We start from the raw sequence: 18,447 nt of genomic DNA, 5'->3' as shown, positions 1-18,447 counted from the left end.
ATCTTGTTACCTGTATCTTACCTCACACCAACTGAAAACTTTTAAGACAAAACGTCAAAGAAGCCAGAGAACTTTGGGGTTGATATAGGAACTTTAATTATTAGACTGTCGCAACAGTAGAAATGACACTACAAAAAAAACAAGTTCCCCTTGATGCTGCCTTGGGCAGGCAGAACTCCAAATACTGTCCTTTGGCTGGTTCCCCATCTCAATACAACCATCATTCATTAGATGATTGTTTAGTCCAGACATCACTGGACTACACGACTTTGTTCTTTGGAAGGATAAAGTTTCACTCCATCTTCTCCCCGTCCTTTTGCTCCTCCACATCATGCGAGTAGCAGCATTTCTCTCCATGAGTGCATAATCCCTGCAGGACAAAGAAAGCATTGGTTTCTGTAAGGAGTGCCCACGGTGGTCTGGGGAATATCCGCACTCAAAGTTTGAGTTTATTTCATGAAAACACATGCAGCAGCCACCCCATTCGACTGGTATCATGTATTGAATCGGCGAAATCATCCGTTATCAGCACGTTTGAATGGTGCCAAAATGTCCATACTGGCATCCTCACTGTTCAGTATCTGCGATTGTAGCATTGTCATTATCACTGATGTCCTGACAGAGGCGCGCCGTGTCTGGTGGCCATGAGCTACGTGAGGCACCGCCGAGCGAGGCGCTAGCCGCCGTGCCGAGCGTTGCGAAGGCCACCAGACCCGACTCAGCGCCGTCCGAGTTACGTCCTGATAGGCAGAGAATAGTAGCTCCTAGTTCCATGCACCGACTAGTTGGAAATGACACGTCCACCAGGCTATGTGGTGAGGATGCCAGTATGGACATTTTGGCACCATTCAAACGTGCTGATAACAGATGATTTTGCCATTCCAATGGAGAGATAACGGTCGAATCCGCAGCAGCAGTCCACCTAGAGAAACGAATGCGTTTCGGCACGCAGACCTTCCTCAGTGTTTCAAACATTATATTTGTCCCCTCACATTAGCCAACTGGTTCTCTTGAATTACTTTAATATATAAGCTCCATTCCTTTTTACAGTATCAATGGTGCAACTCCTATAACCTATAAATCAGCTTAATCATGCATGCTTTCAGTTTCTAGTACAATGTTTAAACTGTATTTACAATGCTGTACGAAGTTCAGGTGGTCTCCCATCCACCAGAACACATTCATTTACAGTTCAGTTTATTCACTGATGGGTCAAATGAGAACAGGGAAGAGCATAAAAATGCTACATCTTTTAAAAACAAATGCACATACTAGTTTCAGGCAATGGATGCATAATTAAGAGGGAACAAGAATCCTCACCTGACCCCTGGGGGGCTCTGTACTTCAGAGACAAAACATACTTTGGTAACTTATGGATAATTAAATCATTCCCATTAAACCAGCATACTATAGGGCTTAAGTGGTACATAGGCAGTCAGGAGTTGCTCATCTCATGTTAACTTTGGTTAAAGGACAACTTTAGGTTGTTAGACAAAGTAAAAGATGAGTAGTTTTTTGATGGGGGCATTTAAGCATGGGCCTAAATATGTATTTATTTACTATAGTCCTACTAGACCCAAATAAATTACATCTGGCCACAAAAGATCACAGGATCTACTGAATGTGTCAAACTGACATTGAGCCTATGACACACAGTGTGGCTCCTTCATTCAGTAGATCTGTGATCCTTTGTGGCAAGATGTAATTTCTTGGTCTAGTAGGACTAATAAATAATTAAAAAAATACATTGCTGTAAAATCTTGTAGAAAAATACATATTTAGCCCCATGCTCAAATGCCCCCGCCCCCCGTCAAACAGCTAAAATCCCTAAAACGAAAGAAAGCAGCAAATGAAGAAAAAATTAACTCATCTTTTACTTTCTCTAATAACCTAAAACATGAACCTTGGTTGAAAAAAAACTAAAGTTGTCCTAAGTGGTAAAATGGCCACGTGGTGCCGTTTGATGTACCCATCAAACAGTGTTGATTTCGTCGACAAACTGACAAATGTTTGTTGTTTTTTCCACTGACTTAAAAAGCTATGATGACAAGGCTAAATATATTGACAATTTCGACAAACTAAATTTGCTGTCAAAATAAACGGTGATTTGATGTACCCATCAAATGATAACGTGTCATGAGAAATGTCCCCGTGTGAGACGGGTGTTTCCTCCCGAGAGAGGAACCGACCTTCTTGAATCTCTTGCAGGCGTGGCTTTTGAGCTGGGAGCTATCTGTGGCCTGGTTCTTTCGCTTGTTCTGAAGCAGTTTCCTCTTGTCCTGGAGGTCAGTGGAGATGTTTCCGCTTTATGAGATGGATGATGAAGAGTAGATTGAGGATGGTTTGGGAAGGGAGGCAAGATGGGGCATGAAGGACATGCAGAGAAATAGGATGTCAGAAAAGTTAAAGGGGTGAAGGAAGTAAATAAACCTTGAGGTACAGATGAACTTTGTCTGAATGCACACATTTCTAACTTATTCCATGGAATAATATTGGTACTCTAGTTGGTTTCTAGGGCATGACTATGGCTTCTCTTCTCTCACTTGCTGGAGTGAGATATCGTTTATTCCAAGGTCGATGAAGATAGTGCCAACAAAGAGTTCTATTCAGACTCAGAGTGCATATTGCCCTAGAATAATTATGAGCAAACACTACTTATTCATTTGCAAACTGGCCATGATATAAGGGAGATATCAAACCCTATGCGTAATTTCAGAACGTGTCTACTAGTGGAAAGAGATAAGCGTTATCTACCCGGCCTTGGCGCGAGCCTTGGGCCCCCAGTAGGCCTGTGGGTTCTCCTGGAAGCGGGTCAGGTGGCGTTTCCGGGACTGGGGGTTGGCATCCTCCCTCACTGTGAAACATGCCTGGAGGCTGTGGATACACAAGCACCACAACAAACATTTATTGTGGGCATGAGGACATTCTTTCATATTGTCGCAGAAACCGCCTATCTCCATATTTAACCGTTTTTGTTTCTCTCCACGTAAATTACCGCCCTACTTCAGTGTCACACAAATGGCATCAAAAGTAGATCTGGCATCTGCAAGCTCAAAACACGGCGCAAAGACTCAGACATGTTTGAGCTTCTCGATCTGTTACTTTTGCAGTTTTTTTTAAAATTTGAATCCAACACTAGCATGACAGAAGTAGCATGTGCTTAAATTCATATTTAGAAAATGTTTCAGATGTCAAAAGATTCTGAGATGATGGTCATGGAAGGGGAACCTTCTGAAAGCTTCATGGGCAAAGATAATCAACCTCGAAATCTCAAATAGGTCAAAATGACCTCAGTCATGCTATGCGTGTTAAAAGCAACTGTTTTGGACATGAGGTTTCCACTCGACAGATAATATGAAGTCATGCGAACCATGTCTTGTCCCAACATCAGGGGACAACTGTGACCATCTGTGGTAGCTGTTTATAAAGATGTTGAAACAGTTCAAATTGTTGAACTCTCATAGAAGGAAGTAAGTAGCCTTGCCGAGCCATGAGGCCCATAGGGCAGGAGCCTATCCCTGTTTCTGTAGCGTGAGGCAGCTTGATGTACAAGTACACCCCCTGGACATGACGCTAGTATGTCGCAGGGACTTACCCCCAATCCAACCCTTGATGCTGAGTGTCAAGCAGGGAGGCACTGGGTCCCATTTTTAGAGTCTTTGGTATGACCCTGATTGAACCCCGACCTCCCAGTCTCAGGGCGGACACTAACCACAAGGCCACTGAGCTGAGCATAGTTAGAGGCGAGCGATTCATATATTCATGTTAAAACAATGACTAACAACTGCAATGGGAAATGTGCCTACAGAGAAAAAGCTGAAGAAAATATTGATTTCATTGAAATCTTAATTATTCAGAAACTGTCAATGTTACCCAGCTAAGAGTTCAAGGTGTTTGTGGAGTGTGGACTGACCTGGGCTCTGTTGAGAGGATCTTGAAGGCAGGACTACTTTCTGACAGCTTCTCTCTCTTTACAGGATTAAACTTCTCCTACAGTACACATGGTACACGTTCAGCAGAGATATTACTATACAATGCATTGCTTTTAATGCTTAAAGTGCATAAAAACATTAATCTTCATATATTTTGCAAAGTGGATGAAGTCATGTGATAAATGATCTCAACAAGACTGTTCTCTGTTCTATTCTGCATTGTATTCTAGTGGCCAATTTAGACTCGGCTTAAGTGTGTTTAAACTAAGTGAGGGTTACCCAGCAGCGCATGACGTCCCAGATGACAGCAGGGGGGGCATCTGTCTTGATGGCATTTTTGGAAGCGTGAGAGAGGGAGACCTTGTAACCTGCGTGAAGGAGAGCTGACCTGAGGGGAAGAGAAGGAGCAAGACATCCTATTAAAAAAAGAAAAGGGATGCACACGCAGATTAGACACACCAATGGACAGACATGTGGAAACAATGGTCGGACAGAAAAATGTTTCCCATCATTGCATCCGGCTTGGCCAGGCCAAAGATGGTTAATTTATGAAAATAGACCATCCCAATTTGAGCCACTAGAGGCAATCCTACAAATGGTTTCACAGCAAATCTCGAACATCCTATGTTTATAGATCCCGCAAGAGTGTGTTGCTGGGTGTGAGTGTTGTCAAAGTACATTTTCTCCTGATTTGTCTATGAAAAAAGCCAGTTTAATATGACAATCTTGGGAAGATTGTGTGTGGATTTTTTTATTTAACTACATTGCAAAAGAAGTAGCATTACTTTTGACAGTGCAGAAACATAATTGCCTTCCTTGATGAGCATCAACGACCATCATCACCTGGGCACAGTCACAGACACACACAGCTCCCCTCTACAGTGCTCTACTACTGAAAGTGACTATCATTTCTCTCCAAAAGCACTTGAATATGATGGAATATGACTAAAGCTCACATTGCACATCACACACTAGCCCCCCTAAAAAAAAATCGTCGGGATTAATATCGATATATGATATATCGTTACATGTCTAGGTCCAATGGTTAATCCAATGACCATTGGAGCTAAAGAATGGTTCAAAAGCTGTGTTCACGTTCACTCCAGCTTCCGGTCTCCTAAAAAGGCATCCGATGATCCGACTAATTCACGCAGATAAGGCAAATAAACTGGAGAGTCTTTCTATTTTTGTCTTGGGCCAGGCGCCATCTCCTACAGATATGGTATGGTAGTATTCATGGGTGGGATGCCGGGAGGGGATTACTGTATATCCTTGTCGTTGAGTGCTAGTGACTACTTGTTGGTCAGGGGGCCTGTTCAGCAGGGAAGGAAACTAGCCTGGGGAGACACGTTCTCCCAGAGAAACTCCTCATTCATTCATGTGCATCAGCAAAGGCATGAAGTCACCGATCTACACCCTCCCCAGTGTTTTTGGCAAGGACTCAATTTGGGGGGAAAAATCAGAATAAATGGAGCGATTCAGAGATCCTTGATACGGGACCAGTGTGCGCACATATTTGGTAGCATTCGTTTTAACATGCTCCAAGGCGAAATCATGAATCATGGCTGCTTAATCATCATAGCAGAATAATGTCTGTTTGTGAGAATGAGTGCGTGTGTGTGTGTGTTCCAACCTGAACTGCAGCAGAGGCGGGGTGTTGCAGTGTATGGTGCTGCTCAGATTATCCACAGTGTAATACAACGGTACGTCCTCCAGTTCCTGGAACAAAATGTCATGCTGCTTGTTAGAACCTGCTGCCGTAGACCCAGTGGTGTAAACTAACTAAGTACATTTACTTAAGTACTGTACTGAAGTACAATTTGCAGATATTTGTACTTTACTTGAGTATTACTCAATACTTCTACTCCACTACATCTCAGAGGCAAATATTGAACTTTTACTCCACTACAATCATTCGAAAACTTTAGTTATTTGTACCATTTTGGCCATTTGAAAATAGCTGATCTACAAGCTCGCGGTGCGACGCATTGTGAGCTTGTAGATAGGCTATAGAGCATAGCAGTGAGCGTGGTTTTCTGGACCCACTGAAAAATAGGCCATACATTTTTCCTATAGAAATTTATATATATTTATATCAATTATTTTATGCCTAGAATCAAGCCATCCAGGATCCTGGTGAGTCATGACCATAAAACCTTTGATTCTGTGAAGAAGAAAAAAACGCTAAACAAAGGGTATTTATTAAATGTATATCATATAATTAAATATTATTATAATTATTCATACTCAGACATTTTATGGTCATGATTCACCAGGATCTTGGATGGCTTGATTCTAGGCTTAGAATAATTGATTGAAAAATGAATTAGGAGAGTTTTCAGTGGGTCCAAAAAAACCACACCTAGTGTTATGCTCTGTTAGGCATTACAAAACTTGAAATGGGACATTGAGTACTTTTACTTTTGGTACTTAAGTATATGTTTATACAAATACATTTGTAATTTTACTGAAGTACATTTTGAATACTTTCATTTTGAGTACTTTCTACAGCACTGCGTAGACCTGGAAACTACACAGCTACTGGCGGTTTAATGCACCGCCATCATAGTTCTGTGCTTGTCATACATACTTTTGGGCCACCCTGTGCCCTCTCACCTCGGTCACCATGCTGAGCATCCCTTCGATGCGCCTGGCGGTTCCAAAGCGGGACGGGTTCCCCGACACGGCTGATAGAACCTTCTGGACGAACGCTGTGTCATGGAGGGGCTCTGCCCAGACAGGACCACCCAGCTATTATGGCCATGACAGACAGACCCATGAAGAGCGACACAGAAAGACAAATGTGAGACAGAATTTATTTAGCGCATTGTTGCTGAGGGCAGAAACGTAATAACTCCATATCCTTTTTTTTGTTTAAATTCATGACCTGCCTACTTGATCATACTACAGTGTTACACAAACGCATCAAAAACAGCCGATCTACAAGCTTGAATTTGAATCCTGAAAACAGACGATATGTTTGTGTGAAAACTTGATTGTGTTTTCTAGTGTGTATATTCAATTATGCATACATTGCATATATTTCGAATCAATGTAATGCTTCTACACAGTTTGTCTCTCATACCTGATGCGTGAGTCCACAGTGTTGGCACTTGGGTCCAACAGGAGGACCAGTCGCGGCCGAGTATTTCATACTGGAATCAAAGCAAATACAACTTTACTGCAGGAAAGGCATACAATAAGTTTCAATCAAATGGCTTTTTGCATGAGAAGACCTGTGGTCTGAATGAAAGTGGAGATTATAGAGGGTATGCGTGTGACATCATCATACCCGGAAGTTATGCTGGAACGCCTACAGAGTGGCAAAAAACTACTTTTCTGGCCTTGATAGCCCATACATCCAAACAGAAAGGTCCTATCTGATTGCATTATACAACGTTAAACGACATTAAACTCACTTTGTCAAGTCACTTTGCCACTCAATTTCCCATTCACTTTATGCATGCGCATACCCTCTATTGGTTCCTTGGTAATACAATCTGGTCATAATCTAAATGTGGGCACCACTGAAGACTCAACTGGAGTGACTCCTACAGACAACCAAAAACACAGCCTCGAATGATGAGATACATTCACATGCAATCAATACAGCTAAATCTCTACGACCATAATGTCCAGCATTTTCAGAGCATGCTTATTTTAATGATCAATCGATTGTCAGCTTGGATCAATGGAACTAATGTAGTACACTTTAAGTTCCTATTTATCGTTATCACAATTAACTCACAATTTTTTTTAACTCATTGTTTTTATATTAATGATGATAAATTATCAATGAAATCTTGACAATTATTTGGGGGCCCATTTGTAATATCCTCGCGGCCCACCAGAGGTCCCCAGCCCACAGGTTGGGAATCACAGCCATAGTTTATTCATCATTAGGCCATGGTGGAGTTGCTTACTTCTTTCCTTGGGCCGTTTTCTTGCCCATCCTTTGCAAGTAGAAAGCCCCGCAGCCAACACAGTTATATACCAGAGCCTGTTTGCTGCAACACACAATTACAATGCCATGTTGTGAGGACGCACATGACATACAATTTGAGCACTGTCATTATGCAATTTGATTGTGTGAATTCCCTTTTCCAAGAGCTAACTCTACGGTGATTTGAATGCTTTGATGGAGATGAACCCTCTAATTCACGTTTTTGCCAGTATTGAATTATAAAACCCAATGAGGACAACTATTATAATGTAAATGTACAGTACGTGTGTGCGAGCATGCATGTACATAACATTAGCGGTATGTGCTTCTGCATGCATGCACATGTACACTTATACAAGCATCTATGAGCTGTACGAGTATGCCGATAAGGGTCCATTTGATTCCATTTTGTACACTCTGGCTTAAATGAACACTGTGGATGTTTACTGTCTGGGCATACTGTATAATGCGTGTTTGTGTACAGTGCGTGTGGGCCACACCTGGCTGAGTTCTTGACCATGGCCTGTCCTGTGTGGACGCGCACAAAGACACGGATATAAAAGTCCACACTGACGGAGAGGAGAGGCTGGATGTAGCGTTGGTACACTCCGGCCCTCTGGTCCAGACTGTGGAGGATGATACGCAGAGCCTGGGGGAGGACGACACCTTGAATTAACCACATGAAACCTAGTGTACCCATTCTGGAGGATGATACACAGAGCCTGGGGGAGGACGACACCTTGAATTAACCACAAGAAACCTAGTGTACCCATTCTGGAGGATGATACACAGAGCCTGGGGGAGGACGACACCTTGAATTAACCACAAGAAACCTAGTGTACCCATTCTGGAGGATGATACGCAGAGCCTGGGGGAGGACGACACCTTGAATTAACCACAAGAAACCTAGTGTACTCATTCTGGAGGATGATACACAGAGCCTGGGGGAGGACGACACCTTGAATTAACCACATAAAACCATTCTGGAGGATGATACGCAGAGCCTGGGGGAGGACGACACCTTGAATTAACCACATGAAACCATTCTGGAGGATGATACACAGAGCCTGGGGGAGGACGACACCTTGAATTAACCACATGAAACCATTCTGGAGGATGATACGCAGAGCCTGGGGGAGGACGACACCTTGAATTAACCACATGATGAAACCTAGCGTACCCATTCTGGAGGATGATACACAGAGCCTGGGGGAGGGCGACACCTTGAATTAACCACATGATGAAACCTAGCGTACCCATTCTGGAGGATGATACAGAGAGCCTGGGGGAGGACGACACCTTGAATTAACCACATGAAACCATTCTGGAGGATGATACGCAGAGCCTGGGGGAGGACGACACCTTGAATTAACCACATGATGAAACCTAGCGTACCCATTCTGGAGGATGATACACAGAGCCTGGGGGAGGACGACACCTTGAATTAACCACATGATGAAACCTAGCGTACCCATTCTGGAGGATGATACACAGAGCCTGGGGGAGGACGACACCTTGAATTAACCACATGATGAAACCTAGTGTACCCATTCTGGAGGATGATACACAGAGCCTGGGGGAGGACGACACCTTGAATTAACCACATGAAACCATTCTGGAGGATGATACGCAGAGCCTGGGGGAGGACGACACCTTGAATTAACCACATGATGAAACCTAGCGTACCCATTCTGGAGGATGATACACAGAGCCTGGGGGAGGACGACACCTTGAATTAACCACATGATGAAACCTAGCGTACCCATTCTGGAGGATGATACACAGAGCCTGGGGGAGGACGACACCTTGAATTAACCACATGAAACCATTCTGGAGGATGATACAGAGCCTGGGGGAGGACGACACCTTGAATTAACCACATAAAACCATTCTGGAGGATGATACACAGAGCCTGGGGGAGGACGACACCTTGAATTAACCACATAAAACCATTCTGGAGGATGATACACAGAGCCTGGGGGAGGACGACACCTTGAATTAACCACATAAAACCATTCTGGAGGATGATACACAGAGCCTGGGGGAGGACGACACCTTGAATTAACCACATAAAACCATTCTGGAGGATGATACACAGAGCCTGGGGGAGGACGACACCTTGAATTAACCACATAAAACCTAGCGTACCCATTCGGGGGAGAACATTACTGCAGATCTAGTGCTTGCAGTATGTGTATGTGTCAAACGGATGAAACCTCCTGGTACTTTGACTGCAAATGTATGTCCAAGTTCATTCAAGTAAAATAGCAAAAATCAACATAGGTACTGTAAAAGGAACCTGTTACAACTTAATTTAGATATATCAACAGTCAAAAGTACATAATTGCAAATGTTTTGTATTTAGTTGTACGGCAATGTGCCACGGCTAAAATAGCATATCTACAAGCCCGCCAGATGCTGCCATGTTTTGTATATACAAATGTGCAAGCTGTCTGTGTATATATGTATCTGTAGATTATCTGTATACTGTATGTTTTTATGTATCTTGTTCATGGGCCCCCCTTCCATGAAAATGAGATGCTGCATCTCAAGTGACTATTCCTTCAATAAACATTTTAACTAAATATAAACATATATGAATCCTTCCCTCACCATCTCATGACAGTATTTGGCCTTGATGGATATTGAGCCATATTTGCTGTAGCAGGTCTCTCCACTGTTACCAGCCATCACTGCCATGTCCGTACAGGTCACACACAACAATCCTGACAGACACAACAGAGAGAGGCAGGGAGAAGACAAGAAGAGAGGTAAGCTTTAGGAGGTGAGTGAGAGATGCAATGAAATCTCATTCCAGGAAATGTCTAGAATATTATTGATCAAGTTGCCTAAGGATATACTGGATCTCAATAGCCTCTCTCCTCAGCAACGTGCATGCAGTGGCATTTCAGATGGGGAAAATGGTATACTGTGGCATAACAAGCATAATAATATATTTATGATCTTCAGGATCTCTGCAATGCAATTTATGACCGCAGAAGAAGGAGAAATCATTAGTAATACGTCAGTAGTACAGTATCTTTGGGAAAGATGTACCGGTATATTTTTTTTAATAAAAAAAAGAACTAGAGAGCAATGGCCAATAGATTGGCTGAATCTACTTCGTGGATGCAGGTATCAAAAAACAGGTGCTGTTTGGATCTAAAGACATGATATAAGACCAACAAAGAGAGAGGTTACATCCTGTAGTGTACTTTGCTTTGTGTGTTTGTTTTGTGTGTGGATTTACAGCACAAGTAATGACTTTAATCGGATTGTTTTGGGCCATACCATAATGAAACACAGTGACAGATGGAAACCTCCATACTACTGCTTTTCAGAAGCAAACCGTTACTCAATTACTTAAGGCAGAAAGCTTTCATCATCATCCCGTACAGACATCTTAAGAGGACCTGTGATCAAGAGCCAGATTCTGAAGCTAAGGCCAAATAAATGCAAACATGATATCTTCCAAGCCACTATTATTAACGAGGCCTGTAAGAAACTGAGATCTCCTGCAACAGAAACAAAGCCGTAACACGGAGAACATCACAAGTTATAGCTTGTGGGGTGTCAGGCAAGGGTCAAGGTCCTGAGGTTCAAATAAACAATAAATAATTACGTTGTATTGATTAAGGCACAGGCAGCTGGCGTAGCATTCCGGGCAACTAGTCTGACAGCACGTCGTGGGTTCAAATCTTGAATCCCAACAACCTGTGCTGCATGACACTCCCCATCTCTCTCTCTCTCCATTTCCTGTCAGACTACTGTATTGTTTATTCTTTTTCAATAAAAAGGCAGAAAAAGCTAAATAAAGGTTATATTGATTAATTATGATGGATTTTCTACACTACAAGGTATTGATGCTGTGGTATAATCTACCTATACTACACAGAAGCTCAATAAGGAAGGGAGGGAATACACACCTCCTTCACCGACAGCTTGAACGGCAGCATCCAGGAAGGAGGCGGGGCTCCCGTAAGGGTCCAGATCGATGACATCATAGCGCTCCTTCTTTCCTCGCTTTTCATACATCAGCATACTGGTGAGGGAAGGGTTGGAGAGCAAAATGTTGTACCACATGAAAGCGATGAGATAAGAGTGTGACAGACATGAATAGTGAGGGGAGGAGAGGAAATGTGGCAGCAAAGCATGGTCACTCAGGTTTGCAGCATACTTCATAAAAGAAAAGGTGTCTGAATGTTAGACCCTGCCCCCTGCCCACTGTATACAGTGCTGGAACTGTGATTTTGCCACCTGGTACAAAAAAGGAATACAATACAGGTAAAAAAGAGAGAAGGCAGATGAATTAAGAGTATGTGACTGCACTGTGGAAGTTAAGTGCACCTGGCATCCTTGCAGCTGGCCTGGAGCAGGTGCGTGACCCCGTTGTGCTGGGCGTTCCTGGAGATGAGGGCCGCTGCCTTGGCTGAGAAGTCGTTGGCGGTGATGGAGCGCAGGCCGGGAACCTCCAGGGCAAAACGCACGGAGCGGAGGCCTGATGCTGCCAGCCCCTCCAACACACACAGGCCATTCTGCGTTTGGAGTGGAGGAAATAATAAAGCAAATATATTTCACTTTCACAAGCAGTACAAACTTACTGAAATATGACATGGATATGAGAAACAATTCGATTAAAAAAAGGATTAAATTGTCAAAATAGGAATAAAACTCAACATAATAAATAAAAGTGACAAATGCTTGCTACGCATTATGTTTTGTTGACAAATGTCGATAATTTTTTTGCCACTAAATTAAATTTACAGCAAATGCTGCTAAGCAGTGTACCAATGATCGATTTTTTTTTGTTTATTGCAACTGTCAAAGAAAAAAGTGGTACCAGCTAATGTCTCGTAATCTGCATCTTGCCCTAGACATTCATGCATTTCAATTCTAACTGTGTACTCACCTGATAATTACTATGATGACTGGCAATTAGCTCTTGTCATATACTATATTGTAGTATCACTATCAAACTATCAAATCTTTTAAAGTTCTGGCAGAAAATATATAAATATTATTTATTTTGTAAAACTTTGGATGAGATTCACATGTATATGTGATGTGGTAACGTTTACAGCAGCAGCATTAACACAGTAAACATTCCATCAATGAGAGTTTCATATATTGCCATTTGCGATTACAGTTACCTCACTCCAACCTATACTGGGTTGCCATGCCAACGGACCTGGCAATTTGTGACTACGTATATACAGTACTCACTGAAGGTTTACATAATGTTTAGTACTGCTGTGAATGCCATCCTGTTGACAAATTAGAATGCAGTGTAGAGGTGACTTCCTCCCCAGAAACTACTTTGAGCGTTCTATAGTTTTATATCGAATACATAAGTAAGGAAGGAATATAAGCCGTTTCAGGGCTGATTCTACACTCTGTATCCAGTCCTGTACCTCACATTTCTCCCCCACATTTGCAGTCACAACTGGCTGTCCTCCATTTTGCTCTTCTGTTTCCTTGTCCGTCTCCCCGTCTTCCTCGGTTTTCTTGTCCGTTTCCTCCTTGTTTTCTTTTGATAGAGAAATCACCACCCTCTCTTTCTCTCCTGGCACCACCACTTTCACTCCTCTCCGAGCCATCTGTTCCCTCGCAAACTCTGTGACCACAGCACACCTGGAGAGGGCATAGAAGACACAGCTATAACCTACCACTGGCAGAGCCTCCAACTGCGGGACACACATACAGTTCACTAGGTTTTATGTGATTAATGTACGTGCTAAAGTAAAGTCTTTATGCTAATGTATAACAACCCTCTTCCACAAGGTTATCCTCCAGTTCGGACTGGGGTGCCCAAAATGTAGATCACGTTTCACGATCTACCAGTAGATTTATAAAGGCTGTGCAGGTAGACCACATGACATGCCCCTAAAAAATTATATATATATATATATATATATATATATATATAAATAATTTACATATAAAAAAATATATTTGCATACTTTGTTTCCAATATTATTACACAAAAACTTCAGTAGCATTATAAAGTTATGTATTTTCTCCATTTCCCATTCCAAGTGCATTTGTCTTATATGCAACGCCACTGCGCCAGCACTGTTATTTTCAGCAATGGGTTCATTTTTTGGGTGGGTAGATCTTGTTGAGCTGGTCATTTTGAAAGTAGCTCTCAAGTCAAAAATGTGTGGGCACCCCTGAGTTAGGAGGTAAGGCCAGAACATAAACATGACATAAGAACCTATAATGTAGATTACTATGGCATCATCTATGCCAGGGGTGCCCACACATTTTTGACTTGAGAGCTACTTTCAAAATGACCAGCTCAACTAGATCTACCCAGCAAAAAATATATATTATTCCATTGCTGAAAATAGTTTAAACTGTACCTGGCGTTACATATAAGACAAACACACATGGAATGGGGAAATGGAATTGGTAGGGTTTTTTTGTATATAACTTTGTAATACTGACGCTTGTGCGCAACACTCACAAAAGTATTGCTTTGTGGGTTTGAGCCGACATGCCCTTTTGATGTCAAACAAACAATTCACCTTAATTCAAATGGCAGATCTATACATTTTTTAATATATTAAAATGATATATATATTTTTTTAGGGACATGTCATGTGGTCTACCTGCACAGGCGTTGTGATCTACCTTTTTGGCACCCCTGATCTATGCCATTCGATGGCATGCAATTTCCATACATTTTTTAAAGTGGTGCATATCGAACATGTGGATGCTACAACCTATTGTGGTGATCAGATTAGACATTAGACAGGTGATCACCCCCCCTTTTTTTGTTTTTCTTCCACTCTGTACAGCGTTGTTTTATTTTGTGATGATATATAATACATTTTGTTGTTATTTTTCATGTCATGTTTCTGAATTGAATACATAGGACTCGAATGGAAACAAGACCGCAAGGACTTTGTCAAGTGTTTGACTACACTCTTTGTTTAGTTTAACATTTCTGTCTAAGAAAGTATTTTAACAAACAATCAATCATCTCAACAAATTACTTCAAAGAGAGACTTTGGGATCCAGGCCTTAATGAACAGATTGATTTCAGAACTTTTCTGCAAACAGGTTGGTTGTGGGTATAATTTGGTTATTTTATCTGTTATTGGTATACAGTATAACAGATATGGGTTTTGGCTAACGTGAGTGAGCTGACAAGCAGAACCCACTTGGGCAAGTACTGAATCAGTGTTTACTTACGTCAAGTCTCTGTTAAACTCCTGCACTGGGTTATAAAAGACCTCGTTGGCACTGGGAAACAAGATCTCTGCCTTGCCCTCTCTGACCACCTTCTCTCCGGGTAACAGTTCAGTTTGGGGTCTTTCCCCTTCATTGTCTGTCAGACTCTGCCCTTCCCCGTGTGGTGGCAATATGACAGGGGAGGGACGAGGCTTTGTGTCCTCCCCAGCCACGGTGTTTGGATCCTGAGGGTCCTGAATGGCTCGTAGGGGCTCCATAGATCTCAGTCCCCTGTTGGCTGCAACAATGCCAACCGCCCTATGTCCCTGGAAGATAGTATCGCGTCGGCAGTACTGTCTCAAATGATGGCCAATGAAATGGGGCAATAGCTGGGCTGTTCGCACCAGCATCAAGGATAGACCCTATCAACAAACAGAAACATTCATCAACCATTATCACTAATCAAGTCATTTGGTGATTCAAGAGTTTATATGTTGATTAGGTACATGTGATTGCAGCCAGGAGATCATGACTTGCAGATGCATCAAACATTTGTATGGGAAACTTAACTGTTGCTGCATCTTGAGTAGCCCTGCAACATGAACCATGTTGACTACATCTTGAGCAAAATGTGACCCAAAATAAGCACCATCATCATGGTGACACATGAAATAGAATATTGTACTTTCACTAAAGAGGTCCGTTAGGTTATCTCTAGCTTTTAGCAAACGGTTGCTTTAGGTTTTAGTCACAAGGTAGCCTACTGCAGCCAAGATACAAATTACTTCAGCTTTATCATGACAAAGTTAGCTAACTCGCTAACTAGCTACATCAGATAAATACCTTCGGTGCTTTCTCCAAGACGCGTATTTGATGTTTATTCTTTTCTTTTCTTATCTTAAAGCGAAAGGTGTTAAGGTTTGAACGTTTACTATGCTGTGCATGATCCAAGTCGTCGCACGTTAGCACATGGAGGCAGACATGACGGTTGGACCACAACTACGGAAGCCGTCGAGGTCCCAAAATAAAAACAGTATGGCACAGTGTTGCCATGTCTGCTTAGACACACAGTCACTATAAAATAGCTCAAAGCTCTATTACTGATTACTAGGGTGATATAGTGACATCACATTATCAGCCCCTCCCCTAACCCCTCCCCCTTTATCATACAACTACAGCTGTGGGTGCGGCTTAAGTTCAGGTGGATCACCACCCATCACCTGTTAGCACTCACCAGGCAAACCAGGCATACTTAATGAACTGGTGGGGTGCCCACATAAAAACGACATTTTAACTAATACTGTACACTTTTTTTTTTGGAAAAAAACTCTTCCTCTCTATAACACCTGATGATCATATTTTAGGGTGGAAAAAAATCATGGCACTCCATCTTTAAGCTATATGCCCATTGTATAAGAGGATTGCGGCAGCGGTGGCCGAACGGTTTGCGGAGCGGTCTTGTTATCGGAAGGTCGCCAGTTCGAATCCCCGGACCGGCACGTTAAAATTACCACCGCTGAAGTGCCCTTGAGCAAGGCATTGAACCCCTACCATGAAATGTTCTATGAGCAGGGTCTGGCTGTAAACAAGCATCTCGAGCTTAGTCCATTCACCCTGGGTAAACAAAGAACTTTGCTTTTTGCTTTGCTTTGGCTGATTGGCTGATTTTGGCTTTTTGACTCAAAGGCGTTCAGAAAGAAGCCGGGAATACACAACTGTAGGTCGCACTCGCAGATTACTATGAAAACCTGCAAAACATATGGCTGTCAGTCTGTCATGCCTTGTGACCCCGCTCCATATATGGTCGTCAGTCCGTCATGCGGCATGACTCATGACATGCTCCATATATGGCCGTCTCCATATTATATGAAGATCACACTGACCTCATCAAACCCTGGATAGCCATACATGGAGAAGACTGGATCAATCACCTAGATTTGAACATACCGATTAAGAGTTGCTGCTTCCACTGCATTGTCCTTATGTTGCCCTGTTTATGTACTGTTGTTGTTGCTTTTTTTCCCTGTTATTTTAGTATTTCTTTGTGTACAGCACTTTGTTTCAACCTTGTTGTATAAAAATGTGCTTTATAAATAAAGTGGGATTGGATTGGATTGGATAGATCTGCATATATGGACCCGGCCAGCAACTCTAACTCAAACCCTTAGTTCTCCATATATGGAGCTGACCTGTTCTGACGGCCCAAAGTTATTCGCGCAGCCGCGTCCGGCAGCCGGCGAAAACAGGCCCGAAAATTAAGGTTGGGATTGTGTTTTTGGGGGTTTGTTTCAGTTTCTTCTTGTTGTTTAAAGCTGGTTCTCAAACATTTTCATGGCAAGGACCCCCAGATGTGTTGTTTGTCCACGGACCCCCATCTAAAAGTATTTTGTGACCCCTGTACCAGATTTGTGTTTAAAAAAATATTCAAAATCTTTCACTTTTCTTTCTTTTTTGCTTTTCTTTTTTCTTTTTTCTAGAATTTATTTAAAATGGCCAGATCTTTGTGAAAAGAAAGTGACAAATGTGGAATTCCTCAGCCTAGTAGGAAAGTGCATGAAAGATTTCACGTAAATTGCACGCCATTTTTGTTCAAAACGGGCCAATCCTGCAAACTTGAAACTTGAAAGCCAATGTTTGCCAATTAGGATGGAATATGAAATATCGTACAGATACGTCTTGAGCACATGACTATAGAGATACTGTTACTGTGTAACGATTTGTGGGATTTTTGGACAGAATCCGGAGGAGTAATTGCAAAAAATGTGTTTTACAAAAGACAGCCTCCTGGTGGGCGCTATAAAAGGCAGATCAAAGGTTTGTCCTTGGCCTCTATAGGGATTTCACACAGATCGGTGCAGTTATAGGTAAAGATGGTGAAAAGCTGCCTCATGGTGGCGCTATAACAGGCCGTTCTGGAAAATTTGGGGCAGAGGTTCATCGTTGGCATCCAGGGAGTGTGTGTGCAAAGTTTGGCATCGACCGGGTTAACAGTGCCAGAGATTAGCTGTACACAGACGGATGGACGGACGGATGGAGGGCAAAACATACTCTCTCCCTGTCTTCGGCCTGGTGGATAACAAAAACAATATTTACAAGCAACTTTACAGAAAAACAAGCCGAAAGTCGCTTATAATAAGAGGACATGGCAACACTGGCATGGAATCGCCGTTTCTGAAGAGAACGCCCCTCTGGGCGACGCAGCGTAAGGTAATGCAACTGGTGTAATGTAAGGACACGCAGGACAGAGGGGGTCATTCATTCAACACTACACTACACTACACTACACACACACACACACACACACACACACACACACACACACACACACACACGCTTTTAGTGCCAGAACCAAAACAATGTTAACATTTATACATTATCTATTTTCATTTTTCATCT

General features: G+C 42.4%; 1 protein-coding gene across 2 annotated transcripts; it reads right to left on the bottom strand.

Annotated features, from left to right (window-relative positions):
• Nucleotides 1-69: 69 nt before the first annotated feature.
• trmt1 (tRNA methyltransferase 1) lies at nucleotides 70-16,105 on the bottom strand. 2 transcript variants are annotated; one of them, XM_079498823.1, is made up of 17 exons: nucleotides 15,895-16,105; nucleotides 15,622-15,670; nucleotides 15,073-15,473; nucleotides 13,287-13,506; nucleotides 12,223-12,410; nucleotides 11,802-11,917; nucleotides 10,489-10,601; nucleotides 8,376-8,524; nucleotides 7,856-7,939; nucleotides 7,018-7,087; nucleotides 6,549-6,683; nucleotides 5,566-5,651; nucleotides 4,212-4,320; nucleotides 3,914-3,990; nucleotides 2,755-2,874; nucleotides 2,190-2,304; nucleotides 70-370 (listed from the first exon to the last, which is right to left on the bottom strand). In XM_079498823.1, the coding sequence occupies exons 3-17, from the start codon at nucleotides 15,459-15,461 to the stop codon at nucleotides 293-295; spliced, it is 2,049 nt and encodes a 682-aa protein (XP_079354949.1). In that variant the 5' UTR covers nucleotides 15,462-15,473; nucleotides 15,622-15,670; nucleotides 15,895-16,105; the 3' UTR covers nucleotides 70-292. The 2 variants fall into 2 exon arrangements, with proteins under 2 accessions (XP_079354949.1, XP_079354948.1); XM_079498822.1 differs by lacking the exon at nucleotides 15,622-15,670 and having other exon boundaries at nucleotides 15,895-16,104.
• Between the last annotated feature and the right edge of the window lie 2,342 nt (nucleotides 16,106-18,447).

The sequence above is a fragment of the Electrona antarctica genome (genome assembly GCF_951216825.1).
Source record: "Electrona antarctica genome assembly, chromosome: 4".
Taxonomy (NCBI): domain Eukaryota; kingdom Metazoa; phylum Chordata; class Actinopteri; order Myctophiformes; family Myctophidae; genus Electrona; species Electrona antarctica.
This window is presented reverse-complemented; position numbering and strand designations above follow the sequence as displayed.

Excerpts from the sequence above, each read along its gene's own strand:
- trmt1 (XM_079498823.1), bottom strand. The coding sequence starts at position 15,461 with ATGCTGGTGCGAACAGCCCAGCTATTGCCCCATTTCATTGGCCATCAT. Across the intron at positions 10,602-11,801 it reads TCAAGCTGTCGGTGAAGGAG|GATTGTTGTGTGTGACCTGT; the intron begins GTGTGTATTCCC and ends TGTGTCTGTCAG. Across the intron at positions 4,321-5,565 it reads CCGCCTCTGCTGCAGTTCAG|GTCAGCTCTCCTTCACGCAG; the intron begins GTTGGAACACAC and ends TCTTCCCCTCAG.